Genomic DNA, 13,081 nt, shown 5'->3' with positions numbered 1-13,081 from the left:
CCTAATAATAATAAGTTATGATAATTTGAGATAAGATAACATAAGTTCAGATAAGTGAATATCAAGTTAATAGAACACGCCCTTAATTTGAACACTAAGGCAAGTAATGTTAATTAGGTCTAATAAGTTCCAAACAGGTTCAATAAAGTTCAATCAGGTATAATAAGTTCCAATAAAATTTTTAAATTTTAGATAAGTTTAGTTAAGTTCAACAAATCTAATACGGAGTAAGATAAACATAACACACCCTAAGTTCAATCAGATCTAATAAGTTTTCAATTTAAATAAGATCTAATAAGTTAAATAAGCTCGTTTAAGTTCAAGCCTAATAAAATAAAGAGAGCATTAAATATGCACCGAATTTATTTTTAAATTTTATTTAATTAAGGTATACGTAGTAACATGAGTGACCATAAAAAATAAAAATTAGAGGGAAAAAAATGAAAAGGAAATGAGATCAATATTAGCCGCCAAGCCTCACCGAAAGAAAGAAAAAATCTTGTGATCTTTTCTTCTATTTTATCATCTCTCACCAATCATCAAATCCACTGTTCATAAACCTTCAAACCCAACTAAAAAAAATAAAAATAAAAAATGGAGAGTGAAGTGATAAGGCGTAGGATCAACACCATTTCTGCTCACTTTGCTGCTGGAATTGTCACTGAGGATGTCACTGCTCCTAATGCCCACTTAATTCCTTTGGTAATTATTTTTTTTCCCTTTTTTAATTAATTTGGTGTATTATCCCATGATTTATTGATGTTTTCATTGTTTTGTTATATGTATTCATTTTTAATTGCAATCGTTTGATTCTTTACTATATTTTAATTATCAAAAATATTAAAATTATTAACCGGTGACCTTTTAAAATAACGGATCTAATAATATATTCATATAAATTGCTAGAGATGTTCACCAAAAAGTAAAACTATAAATTGCTAGAGATAGTAAGAGTGAAGTTAGTGAAATTGCTAAAGTCAAACTATTGTGATTTATAAAGTTAATGATAGTACTATCTTTACTCATGCGTTATGCCTCCATAAGTTATTGAATTTTTTATTTGGTTGATTTGTACTCCATCCATCCCTTTTTAATAGAGTTTATCAAATAATGGGAACATGTTCTTTTTACCTTTAACATTGGAGGTTTCACGCTTGTCTATATATTACGAGGGGAAAAAATCTCAAAGGGACATCATAAAAAGAAGTATAATGCAAGTAAAGAGGGACTGGTGGAGTAACTTTTTGGATAAAGATCAATGAATTAGGAATGTGTTTTAATAATCTAATATTAAATGCCGTTTTATAATTCATATTATACTATCAACGTGATCATATATTGACATATTGTGTTCATTAGTTGGATTCCTTAATTCCCTTATCTATTTTACCAGTAAAAATTCTGAAGTGGTATACCATATTGATTTTTGAGGTAGAATTTTTGTTCAAATATTGACTATTTTGTGTATTATATTTTTTGTCTTAGCAAATACTATAAAATGAATACATTGGGAAAATAGCTCTTATGCATATCAAGTCTAGTGAAGCAGTGATGATATTTTTTACATTATAGGAGTATTTGACTACACAATTTGATAAATTTATGTTCAATGTTCGCTAACTTTGACAAAAAATTTTGAAACCAAGGTAGTTCGTCACTTTAGAGTTTAGACTTCATATTAGGCAAACAATAACCCCCAAGATTAAAGAATCCAATAAGACCTTAAATAATCCTATATAGAACTGCCTGTAATAATTTACCAAACTGTGGATGAAAGAGACCGTAAATTCGTTGTCATTTTTGGCTGTAAAATTAATTGACAGTGCAGTACATTAGCTGAGTAGCTGCTGATATAAAAACCCATTGATTAATTTTCAACAATTCGCTTTGTGATGTAATTTTTTGAATGATTTCTCTATTTTCTTTCCATTTTGCTTTCATTTTTTATGCATAGTTATAATAAGAATGTGAATGTATCCAATGTTTCAGAACTGCAGCAGCAATATAAGCACTTCATTTAGAAGGCTTGATAACAGAATGCTATTTGGACGGCAAGCATCTGCCTCTCAAGGGTATTTTATGAGGCAGGCTATGCTGAATTCTACTGAACAGGTACTAAACATAATGTACATACCTTCCGATCCCAAGTTTGATTAATTTTGGCATTGGACATTATATCCTTTCTTTCTTACACTGAAACGGTATTATTGAATTCAATCTATTTTCTCGAATGACTTCTTTTACATTCCAGGGAAATCAGGTTTCCAAATGCAAAGATTGTTCTGCAAAGCGTGAAAATGAGAAAAAGACTACTGTCCTTGAGTCACCATTATTTTCTCGTCCTGCCTCTAAAGATCCTCTTTATTCTAGACCTGTTCAAGAAGAATTGAACTGTTCCGACATTGGGGTGACTGAATCCTGTAAACAAGATGAAGTGTTACCTGCATCAGAATGCCACACATCTGTTGTTCCACAAGAGAAGCAAAGCAGTTGCACGAGACAGATGTTTTCTTCTCAAATCAATGGTATGTAGTTTGCAAATTTCACTGTTGTAGTATTAGTCTTGAGTATATAAATCATTATTTACTCCCTGAGCAATCATACTATTTGCTCTGATTTAAGTTACCTACGATTTGTTGTAGGGATGGGATGGTCGCCAAGGATAAATATTGTTGAATCCAAACGCAGTCATGTCATCACAGTTGAGCTTCCTGGGGTTGAGATCAATGATATTAGAGTGGAAATGGACGACAAAAAGTATGACATAACCTAAGCACTTGTAACTTGTCAAATCTTCTGTTAATGTCATTTTCAATCTATCAAACCATCCAACCTTTGTGTTATTGACATATTGCAGCTTAATTGTGAGAGGTAAGCGGTCAATGAAGTGGCTGAAAGCAGGAGGTTGTTCAAATGATTCTTTCACCACTTACCACAGGAGGGAAATCGCGCAAGGACCATACCAAATCATTTTGCCACTTCCACCTAGTGCAAACAAGAACTCTGTGTCTGCAGAGCTTGTGTAAGTATAAGACCAAATTTAGAGAACTAAAAAGAGCAGCATACTCTTGATACTACAATTTATCAGTATATTCACAAACATTCATCATAAATTCATTTTGATGCAGGGAGGGAATACTTCACATCACAATCCCAAAATTCTGAGACCGATGATTTGGAAACAAAGGGCTCACATATGAGCACAGAGGATTCTATATACCCCTAATATCGATGTATGTATATATCAAAGTCGTAACTAAGGTTGCTTGATCTAGCATTACACCCCTTCTTTTCAAAGGCCTGGACTGCTATCATGTGTTTGAGATGACCCTTGAGGGGTCAAGTCCATCCATCTTACCATCCAAAAAAGATATGTCTACTTGTACCCTTATAGATACCTGTATTTGTACGTATACATCAAAAGATGACGGACAATATTACGTATTACTATGTGCACCCTTGTGTTATATACGTATATCCCCCTGTTCGACTGTTCATAGTATTAATAATTTGCATTTTTACTAGCCTTTAAGCTTAACTAAGCTGTGATTTTTGAATTACAGCCAATTCTCACTATATCGTTAGACTGCCATTACATTATTACTACCATTACACTTGAATGCCATATCTTGTATGATTAGAACAAGTATGCAATGACGGATCCAGAGGGTGGCCAGCCCAGGCTATGGCCCGCCCCATGATCCAAAATAAGTATAATTAGTTCACGTTGCACATATATATGTTGGAAATAACTTGGTTGAGTTGGTTGGATCACTGACCATGTAATACTTGTGTTTAGAGTTCAAAACCTAATGCCCACAATAAATCGATGGCTAGGTGATGAAATAGGGTGGATTATAACCATATTCAGATTAGATCAGTTGTGCACAATAGTACTAATTTTGTACTGATAGGGAGGCTGTGAACTCGCTTTGGAGGTGCCTCGACCTAGCCATGCTGTGGAAGCTATTTAATTATTAAGAACCTTGCGCCCTTGCATGACTAGGTTTTTCGTGGGCTCGTGGCTTATGACTACCATTAATCACTAACTCTCAAATGTCATACTCCTTGGAGACCATTTTTCTTTAACTTAATTTCTTAAATCGATTACCACATCTAAGTAATATGTGTGCCATCACACGAATAAATAGTGATTATAACATGCATGTCTTGTATCCGATACTCTATTAAGTGATGTCGATGTACACATAAATTGATCAAGATTAGATCTACAGCTTGCTCTTTTTATTACATGGTCTATACTTTTAAAAATTGTCCTTTTTATGCTTACATTGCATCAATACTACCTATGTTAGCCATTAACTACTAAGCTACTAGAAACAAAACTAAATTGTTCTCGGAGTTGAAAAAAAAGAGATGACAATTCGAGTAAACAGGTTATGTTCATGTTTAGTCACATATCAATTAGTGGTCGTAGCGTAACAAGTTGGCTTTCTCATTAGAGTCCTAAGGGAAACCTAGCTCTATCAATTTTGTTGTAACTGAAAGCGGACTTTCAAATAAACAACACAAACATGAAAATTAAAGCTTACCCCAATCAATCATCTCATAAAAATATGCACTCTTGGATCAATTATAATTCTCTTATGAAATGGTATTAAAGTAAGCAAAAAGTTGCCATCCATCTTCATCATCTAAACTAATTAAGCAGTTAACACACATTCTTTTTCTCTCCCTCAGTTTCTCATCCGTTACTTGCTTCACTTTGCTCGCACACGGTAGCTAAGCAACATACCTATACTTTTCCATACCCTATATTAGAATGTATCCGTGCTAATACACAAGATAATAATGCTCGTAAAATTAATTCCCTTATTTTTAATTTTGAAAATATGTAAACTTCAAAACATTTGATTTTTTTCCCCTTTCTTGTGTACACTACCCTTAAAATAACCCCCCACTAAGGGCGTGTTCAGCGCTAGCTTTTGAGTAGCTTTTAGGTAGCTTTTAGTGGTTTGACAACAAAAAATGTGAGTGTTTAGCAAAGTAATGGTTCAAGTAGCTTTTAGTGGTGGAGGTAGCTTTTATTAAAAGATAGGATTATTAGCTTTTGAAGTTAGAGGTAGCTTTTGAAGTAGCTTTTGAAAATTTAATGTATAGTTTTAAAAATAAAATATTAATTCTTAAATGTAACAGCTAGTCAACCACTACTTTACCGAACAATCATACCTAAATTATCTTTTTTCACAGCTAACAGCTTGTTGATAGCTAACAGCTATCTCCACAGCTCACAGCTATCTCCACAGCTACAGCTACCTTCACAGCTACATTTTGCCGAACATGCCCTAACTCTTTTTTTTTTTTTTTTTTTTGGTATTTCTAAAATATAACCACCCATTAATAAAATTTACCACTTTAAATGCCCAACTTTTCACACCATTTGCAACTCATAACCAACTCATTCTTCATCATGAAAAACTCAACTGCTTTTGCTATGCTTCTTATGCTGGTTATGGTGTTGAGTGGAGAAGGGCAAAATTGGAATATTACTAGTAGAAAGAAAGAGATTAGTACAAACTCATGTGATTTATATACAGGAAAATGGGTTTATGATAGTTCATATCCTCTTTATGATGCATCAAGTTGTCCCTTCTTTGAGAAACAATTTGGTTGTGAAAAAAATGGAAGACCTGACAAAAATTATCTCAAGTTTAGATGGAAGCCTTCTCATTGCTTTTTTCCAAGGTAACATTCGCCTTAAATGCCGAATTTCTTTTGTCACGTATTCATTTTTGAACTAGTAACGTGACAACAGTACCCAAATGAGGCATGTTTTCATAATGATTTGTTTAGTGATAGATAAATATGTTGCATTAGGATATCCATTTTTTTCCCTAGAAAATATGACCTTTTTTCTTCAACCTTTAGGTTTGATGGTGCTGATTTTTTAAGAAGATTAAGAGGAAAGAAAATACTATTTGTGGGAGATTCAATAAGCCTGAATCAATGGCAATCTCTTGCATGCATGCTCCACACGGCCGTGCCAAAATCTAAGTACACCTTAGCTAGGAATGGAGGCCTCTCTGAGTTCACTTTCCCGGTTAGTTTACGTTCCATTAATAATCCTTTTGAATAACCTAAACTACTTTGCGTATGAAAAATATATACTTCTTATCTTTAGAGACCAAGAGAGTTCTATATATAGCTAATATGAGACGTTCCAAGTTAATTAATTGGTAATTTCAACAAAAGAAAATGATGTAATAATGGAAACTTATACACGGATGCAGGACTATAATACATCTTTGACGTTGTTGAGAGACGGATTCCTTATAAAGATTGTGAATAAGAAGGCTGGCAGAGTGTTAGTTCTGAATTCAGTAAGCCAAGGTAAGTCGTGGAAGGGTTTCGACATTTTGATCTTCAATACTTGGCATTGGTGGCTTCATACCGGGAGGAAACAGCCGTAAGTACTAGAATGACATTAATTTAAGACGTAACATTTGTTTTTAATTTTTCTCACACAAGTTTATAATAAAGAAATTTGCAAGTAATTAAGTAAATTGTATGTAAATGCAGGTGGGATTTCATTGAAGATGGGAATAAATTGTATAAAGACATGGACCGACTCGTTGCATACGAAAAGGGGTTGAAGACATGGACTAGATGGGTAGACTTACATTTGAGCTCTTCTGATATCAGGGTGTTTTTTCAAGGAGTCTCCCCTGATCATATGAAGTAAGACACTTTCTCTTATAAACTCTGTTTTTTTTTTGTAGAAATTCTATCTGAAACATAATAAATATAACCTGAATTTATGAAACTGAAATAAGTCCTCACCTTATATTATAATACTAACATACAAGTACATAATATTTAGTAATCCAAATAAATAATTTCCAAAACTGATTATATATAAGATAGTTTCAACCTGATTACTGAATTACGCGACACTTACCATTATACATGTTGATCAAAGTATAGTATTGTATGTGTTGCAGTGCCCTGAACTGGACAGCTCCAAATGCAAGAACATGTATAGGAGTAAAGCGACCGTTACTAGGAGCAACAAACAATGGAGTAGTAGAAGAACACCCAGCAGAAAGGATAGTAGAAAAGGTGATCAAGAAAATGGAAAAGCCAGTAGAATTGTTAAGAGTAACACCACTTTCTCAATTAAGAAGAGATGGACATCCTGGAGTTTACGGAATTGGTAGACATAGACTTCCTGATTGTAGTCATTGGTGTCTTCCTGGTGTGCCTGATGCTTGGAATCATCTCCTTTATGCTTCCCTTTATTTTTTTACTTCTTGATTTTACGCCGCTGTCAATGGGAATCGAACCTGGGTCACATTTACTGTTTCACTTCTTAGTTTTCTACTTACTGTTTTTTTTTTACAGCGTTGAAGGTTTTTAAGAAATAAAATCTTAGAGCAACTCCAACGGCAAGCTTATTGCCAAATTAGCTTGCCATGCCACCTAGGATTGCAAAGCTATTTTTCCTTTTAACTTATTTATTCCACAACGGTTAAGCTAATTATCAAAAAAAAAAAAAAGTTGCCATGCCACCTAGGATTGCAAAGCTATTTTTCCTTTTAACTTATTTATTCCACAACGGTTAAGCTAATTATCAAAAAAAAAAAAAAAAAAAAAAGAAGGTGATTTTCAAGGATTTGATTTTGTCTATTTAAAATGTATAGCAAAAATCATTAAAAAGTTAAACGCCGTTGCCGGGGATCGAACCCGGGTCACCCGCGTGACAGGCGGGAATACTTACCACTATACTACAACGACTTTGTTGTTGAAGTAATGAAAATTTTATTATATATTCAATAAATGAGTTTCTTTGTTTTTTTTTTTGGTTTTGACAATTCAACGTTCACAACCGAGGTCAACAACGAATTCGAGTGACTTTTGCGCCTACATGTACTTACTGTAAATGACATTCGGTAATGGTAGATTATAATTTCCCACAACCAGCATGCTGCCCGATCAAACTTGTCGCGTTAATGCTAAGCGAAAGCATCAAATCCATAAACATGCCAGCTACATGCTCAGGCAAATATATATCTAGAAGAGATCGAGGATGTTATGCTTGGCTACACATTTAATGGTTCAATATGCTATAAAGAAAAATTAATATTATTGAATGCTCGTCAACTAATAAGATTTTGGGAGCAATCTGATAAATTATCGAGTCAGATGATAAGATTTTGGTTAGATGAAATGTCATGGGAGCAATCTGATAAATTATCTACACAAAAAAACGATAAGGTTAATCAGAAGATAAGATTTCAGATAATGATATGTGGTCATAAAACAAAGGATGTCAGAAGATAAGAGTTTGGTTAGATGAAATGTCATGAGTAGCAATCTTGTACATTATCACAATAATATAAAGTAACATTAATAGACTTGAACTCAATTTAAACATAAAGTTCATATTAATACATAAAAAATTAGAAATTACATTCATATTAAAAAAGGTACATTGACAATAATTCTGCAAAGTTACAATAATAATAAAACATACAACTCATAATTATAGTCGTTGGTGTTTTTGGTTTTCTGAAATAAGTTATCGTTAACAAGTTATAGCCGTTTTAGAGATTTAAGTCACAAAAAATATGTGACCTCTAAAGTTGTGACAAGTGTCACAACTTAACTTGTGCATGCTTTATCATTTGACCGTTCTTCTTTGACGTTGGTTTGTCATTCTGCTCCCAATGGATACTTTTTCTTTTTTTTTCTTTTTCTTTTGTTTGCTTTGGCACATGGGTCGAGGCATTGTTTTCTTTCCACAAAAAGGAAATATTAGTTTCCTAATCAAGAGAGGCCCTTTTAGCTAATCTAGCAATCAAGAGGAAACTAAAAAGTACATAAAAGGAGAGCTAAAATGATAGATATCCTTTTGAATGCTGGTGCTGGCCAAGTTTAAGCAGCAATATTATGGGCGTTGTTGAGAATAACTCCTTCATATTTGCTCTGGAACCACATCATGGCATCGTCCTTGGTAACTCTGTGCTGATTTCCAACTCGAGCCTTACACCTTTTGTGACTGCCAACACGGTATCCAGGACGCTCGAGAACAACATAGAAGTCCATACCGTAGATACCAGTAGAAAAGTCATACCTGAAAAGAGGAAATATAATTAAGATTGATGATCAACTTAATATCAACTAGCAAATAAACAAACAATCGACCATATTTGAAGCAACACTAGCAATAATTAATGAAAGAAAGAAAGCTAATAGTCAAGATAACATACTTAATTCCAATATCAATGTGTTCTTGAATACCAAAACCAAAGCAGCCAGTGTGACTGAAGTTTTTGTTGAGCAACTCGTACTCCTTGACCTTTAAAGTTTAAACCACTTTCGAGTAGCTGCACTGCCTTATCACCTCGAACAGTCACGTTACAAGCAATCTTCTCATTAGTACTCTCCACCGCTTTATCATATTTAATGTGCATCTCAGATAGGCACTTAAAAGCCTCAACTGGTAGTGAGTTTAGCCAGGCCACATTGTCTGATTCCACTGCCCTTAATTAATTTCAGAACGTTAATTTTCCTAAGCGTGGCACTTGCTCCAAGTCCTTGCAATCTTCAAGATGAAGCTTTACAAGAAAAGGGAGAGATTTTACCATGTTATTATCAATTGCCCAAGCAGGCAGTTTCACACCATGGTATCCCAACATTTCTAACCCCTGAACTTCGAATGTGGCTGCAGCTCTTCCATGGTTCCACGAACTTGCTTGTGTGTTTCTCTATGGAACAACTCTAGCGCATGTTGTTTAGTTACACATGTTCATATATTCCTATGTTACACAAAACTGACAGTAATGTATGTAACATCACACAAAGTATTGTACGAGCCATGTATACTTCTTACCTTCTTGGTCAGATAAAACTACGATACTGCTCATAACATTTAAAGCTCAAAAACCATTATCTTATGCAGGAAACATAAATTAAAACGGCACAGCATTAGGAACAGGTTCAGATTAAACATCATATACAAAATAATCTGTTGATGTATGAGACAGTTTCACTCTGATTTCAAAATTTCTTTTCATTTTCCAGCATCAGCTTCCAAATTAGGTTACTGCTGACTGAAAGATTTCCCTAAATCAATGTACGTACAACGGTACAAGAAGAACAGTCCAGCAATGGGGAGCTAAACTACTATTTCGTAATGCAGAGAATGTGCTACAGAAATGTTTTAGAAGAGGAGCATAAAATTCTGGGGTTCTAATAGGGTCTATGAGACAGAATTTTCAGTTTTAACTCTGATTACAGAAATATTTTGTTGTGTATTTACATTTCAAGAAATGAATAGATGATAGGCTACCATTTCACAAACTCATGACACGATAAAATCTAGGGAGAGGAATGGATAGGAATGTCAATGTACAGAACTCCATGAAGTAGTTCTACCTGGACTTTGGCTAGATTGTAAAATATTGGGTTCAGCTCAATGGAAGTGTGGTAAGCCCGAATTCCCTCATCACATGGAATCTCCACTGCTTCAGCTTCAAAAGTCAATGTATTCCCTACAACCTCCAGCTTTACTTTCTCTTTTGGGACTCCTGGAACATCAAACCGAAATCGAAGCGATCCATCTTCTTCCCATGACTCCATGGATTTCTGTGGGCCCTGTTTCATGAAGACGTTCACGTTCTTGGCTTCTGTTGACTCACCGTAGAAGCTGCAGAATCCACGTTTGCTGAAGTGTTGAGAAGATTTCACGATGCACAGAATCTTGCTGGCAACAGAATTGAATATCTTCATCTTATGGAGGGCCATTGAAGAAAGTGGAAGGAAAAGAAGCTGCATTGAAATACTCCATTCAGATTTACTATTAATCTCTACTGATATACGAAAGACAGAGAGAATTTAAGATTCAACAAAATAAAGAAATTCAGAAAACAGAATCAAGCCAAACAATAAATTAGTGCATAAAATCTCAAAACATGTCTGCCAGATGAAGCTAGATGATACACTTCATAATAATTGCTGAAGAAAAAACATCAGCACCTTCAGCACAAAGTATTAAAGGCAATAGATACAACCTGAACAACACAGTTTACAAGCCCCCATTTAAAATCATAGTGAATATTCTGATACATTAGTTAAGAAAATCCAATCTGCAATCTTAATAGTACACTCTACTATGATCAGCAATCAAGACTTCCACCCAATAAAACTACTATGGACAAAGGCCAAAGACCAACAGACTAGCTGCAATTAAAAGCAAATATCGCAAGAAGCCAAGCAACAAAAGATGAAATAAACAAATAGACCGATAGACAACATTCAATTCACTCGAAAGACTTAGACAGACAAACAACCATTCAACTACTCGTGTTGTATTCAAGAATACACCAATTCAATAACCCAAAGCAATATTAATCACGATTTAACTACTAACGAAAGTAAATCAACCCTTGCTATACAGGACAATGCAAAATCAAGTTAAAACTGAGGACTCAACACACAAAATGATGACAAGTTTTCCCCATACTTTGATAATAACCCAGCAAACCTCATCTTTATTACTGCATCAACAAAACCCAAAAGACCGAAATATCAACCCACCAAATTTCAAAATCACCAGCATACACAAGAACACAACCCAATACACCGCCTTTTTCTTTTTCAACTCGATGTAGGACTCAAGTGAATTTACTCCATCACATTGATAAACCCTCAGCAATCAGCACCTCCTCTCATACACACATCCCAAACTCTCAGCAGTCAGTCAGCACTTCCTCTCATACATAAATTTCAAACCCTAACAATTATTAAAACCTTAAAAGAAGTGCAATTGACCAACAAATTCTTTAATTTAATCATATTTTACACAGAAAAATAAAAACCCTTGAATCCCTAAAACACAAACGTACAAAAGACAATGAATAGTTGTGACTTGTGAGCTACTCACACAAATAATCACAAAGTATAAAGCTATAAATTATATACAAAGATAAATACAAAAACCACAGTAAAATATGATAGTCAACTAATTTCATTTGTATTTACTCATTCAATGCATCCAAAACACCCACTAACAATTGAAGAAATAAACCATTTCAGAACCAAACCAATAAAAAATATCAGCAAAAAAAACCCCAAAAAGTTGAAGAAAAGGGGATTATGATGAATAAAAAGGGTAGAAGAGAAAGAAGGTAGATAAATAAATATACCAGAAGTAGCAGTAATTGAGTCCTGTAAGAGCAAAATTGCACTTCTGAGAGTGAAAATGGGTGAGAAGCAGAGTAAAATTGGGTGGTATTAATGAAAATTTAGCTTGTGTTTATTGTGTAGTACGAATTCAGGTTTTTTTCTTTGAAATTTGAGAAATTCTGGATGCAGGACTGCAGGAGGATGTCACACAGACACCGTGCTAGGCTACCAACCCAAACCAAACCATGCATGCAAAAAAAAAAAAAAAAAAAAAAATGAATTTTTTATTATTATTTGGCCACTCGCGGTCAAGTAACCTTAAATATTAAGTTGTTGACCGGTTTGAGATTGTTTGAAGAAAACACAGGTGAAAGTTGGGATTATTTGACTATGCGTCTATACGTAATAATTAATAAGTATGGAGTACCTTCCAATTGCTAACATTATTAACGTGTGAGGAAAGCTAAGCTACCAATACATTACCTCTACCACTGATCGTTACGTACTTACATAAAGTATAAAAATACTCTTATTGTTTTTTCTAATGTTTTAACTTGGCCAACACACTAATCATTACCTGAAAAGCTACCGTCAAACATGACTTATGTAGGTTATAAAGGTGAATCACGTGTACAACTATTCATCCTCCAACAAACAAATTAAAGAATCTACTGGGTTGCAAATTTATAAAATGAAAAACATATTTCCTCCGTCCCTGATTGATAGTCACTTTTAAAGAAAAATAGTACATTGAAAAATGTATTTACATTGGGTATGCAAAAAAGTAGAGAGTGAAAGTAATTAAAGTACATGGGAAAGTAAAATTTACATGGAAAAGTTAAATTTGCACAAATATTTTTGCAAATATTAGAGAATTTTAGTAAAAAAAAATATTAATGGTACTTAAAAGAAAAAACAAATATGACTAACATTT

General features: G+C 34.0%; 2 protein-coding genes, 1 non-coding gene and 1 pseudogene across 3 annotated transcripts; 2 read left to right on the top strand and 2 right to left on the bottom strand.

The window, feature by feature from the left end:
* Positions 1-430: 430 nt before the first annotated feature.
* On the top strand, positions 431-3,524 carry LOC145559901 (uncharacterized). The gene is made up of 6 exons (XM_081621179.1): positions 431-702; positions 1,990-2,112; positions 2,252-2,525; positions 2,643-2,757; positions 2,858-3,022; positions 3,129-3,524. Exons 1-6 carry the CDS (start codon positions 595-597, stop codon positions 3,163-3,165), a joined length of 822 nt encoding a protein of 273 aa, XP_081477305.1. The 5' UTR covers positions 431-594; the 3' UTR covers positions 3,166-3,524.
* Positions 3,525-5,431: 1,907 nt separating this feature from the next.
* On the top strand, positions 5,432-7,434 carry LOC145557743 (protein trichome birefringence-like 43). The gene is made up of 5 exons (XM_081618913.1): positions 5,432-5,706; positions 5,890-6,061; positions 6,252-6,427; positions 6,541-6,699; positions 6,963-7,434. The coding sequence occupies exons 1-5, from the start codon at positions 5,432-5,434 to the stop codon at positions 7,273-7,275; spliced, it is 1,095 nt and encodes a 364-aa protein (XP_081475039.1). The 3' UTR covers positions 7,276-7,434.
* A 249-nt stretch (positions 7,435-7,683) lies between these two features.
* Positions 7,684-7,755, bottom strand: TRNAD-GUC (transfer RNA aspartic acid (anticodon GUC)). The gene has a single exon. It is a non-coding gene; the product is annotated as a tRNA-Asp (tRNA).
* Positions 7,756-8,895: 1,140 nt separating this feature from the next.
* Positions 8,896-9,434, bottom strand: LOC145557742 (large ribosomal subunit protein uL5z pseudogene; annotated as a pseudogene).
* Positions 9,435-13,081: the final 3,647 nt, after the last annotated feature.

The sequence above is a fragment of the Chenopodium album genome, chromosome 9, assembly GCF_948465745.1.
Source record: "Chenopodium album chromosome 9, dcCheAlbu1.1, whole genome shotgun sequence".
Lineage (NCBI taxonomy): Eukaryota > Viridiplantae > Streptophyta > Magnoliopsida > Caryophyllales > Amaranthaceae > Chenopodium > Chenopodium album.
This window is presented reverse-complemented; position numbering and strand designations above follow the sequence as displayed.

Coding starts and splice junctions, on each gene's coding strand:
- LOC145559901 (XM_081621179.1), top strand. CDS start 595: ATGGAGAGTGAAGTGATAAGGCGTAGGATCAACACCATTTCTGCTCAC. Junction 703..1,989: donor ATGCCCACTTAATTCCTTTG/GTAATTATTTTT, acceptor CCAATGTTTCAG/AACTGCAGCAGCAATATAAG. Junction 2,526..2,642: donor GTTTTCTTCTCAAATCAATG/GTATGTAGTTTG, acceptor GATTTGTTGTAG/GGATGGGATGGTCGCCAAGG.
- LOC145557743 (XM_081618913.1), top strand. CDS start 5,432: ATGAAAAACTCAACTGCTTTTGCTATGCTTCTTATGCTGGTTATGGTG. Junction 6,062..6,251: donor TCTCTGAGTTCACTTTCCCG/GTTAGTTTACGT, acceptor ACACGGATGCAG/GACTATAATACATCTTTGAC. Junction 6,700..6,962: donor GTCTCCCCTGATCATATGAA/GTAAGACACTTT, acceptor TATGTGTTGCAG/TGCCCTGAACTGGACAGCTC.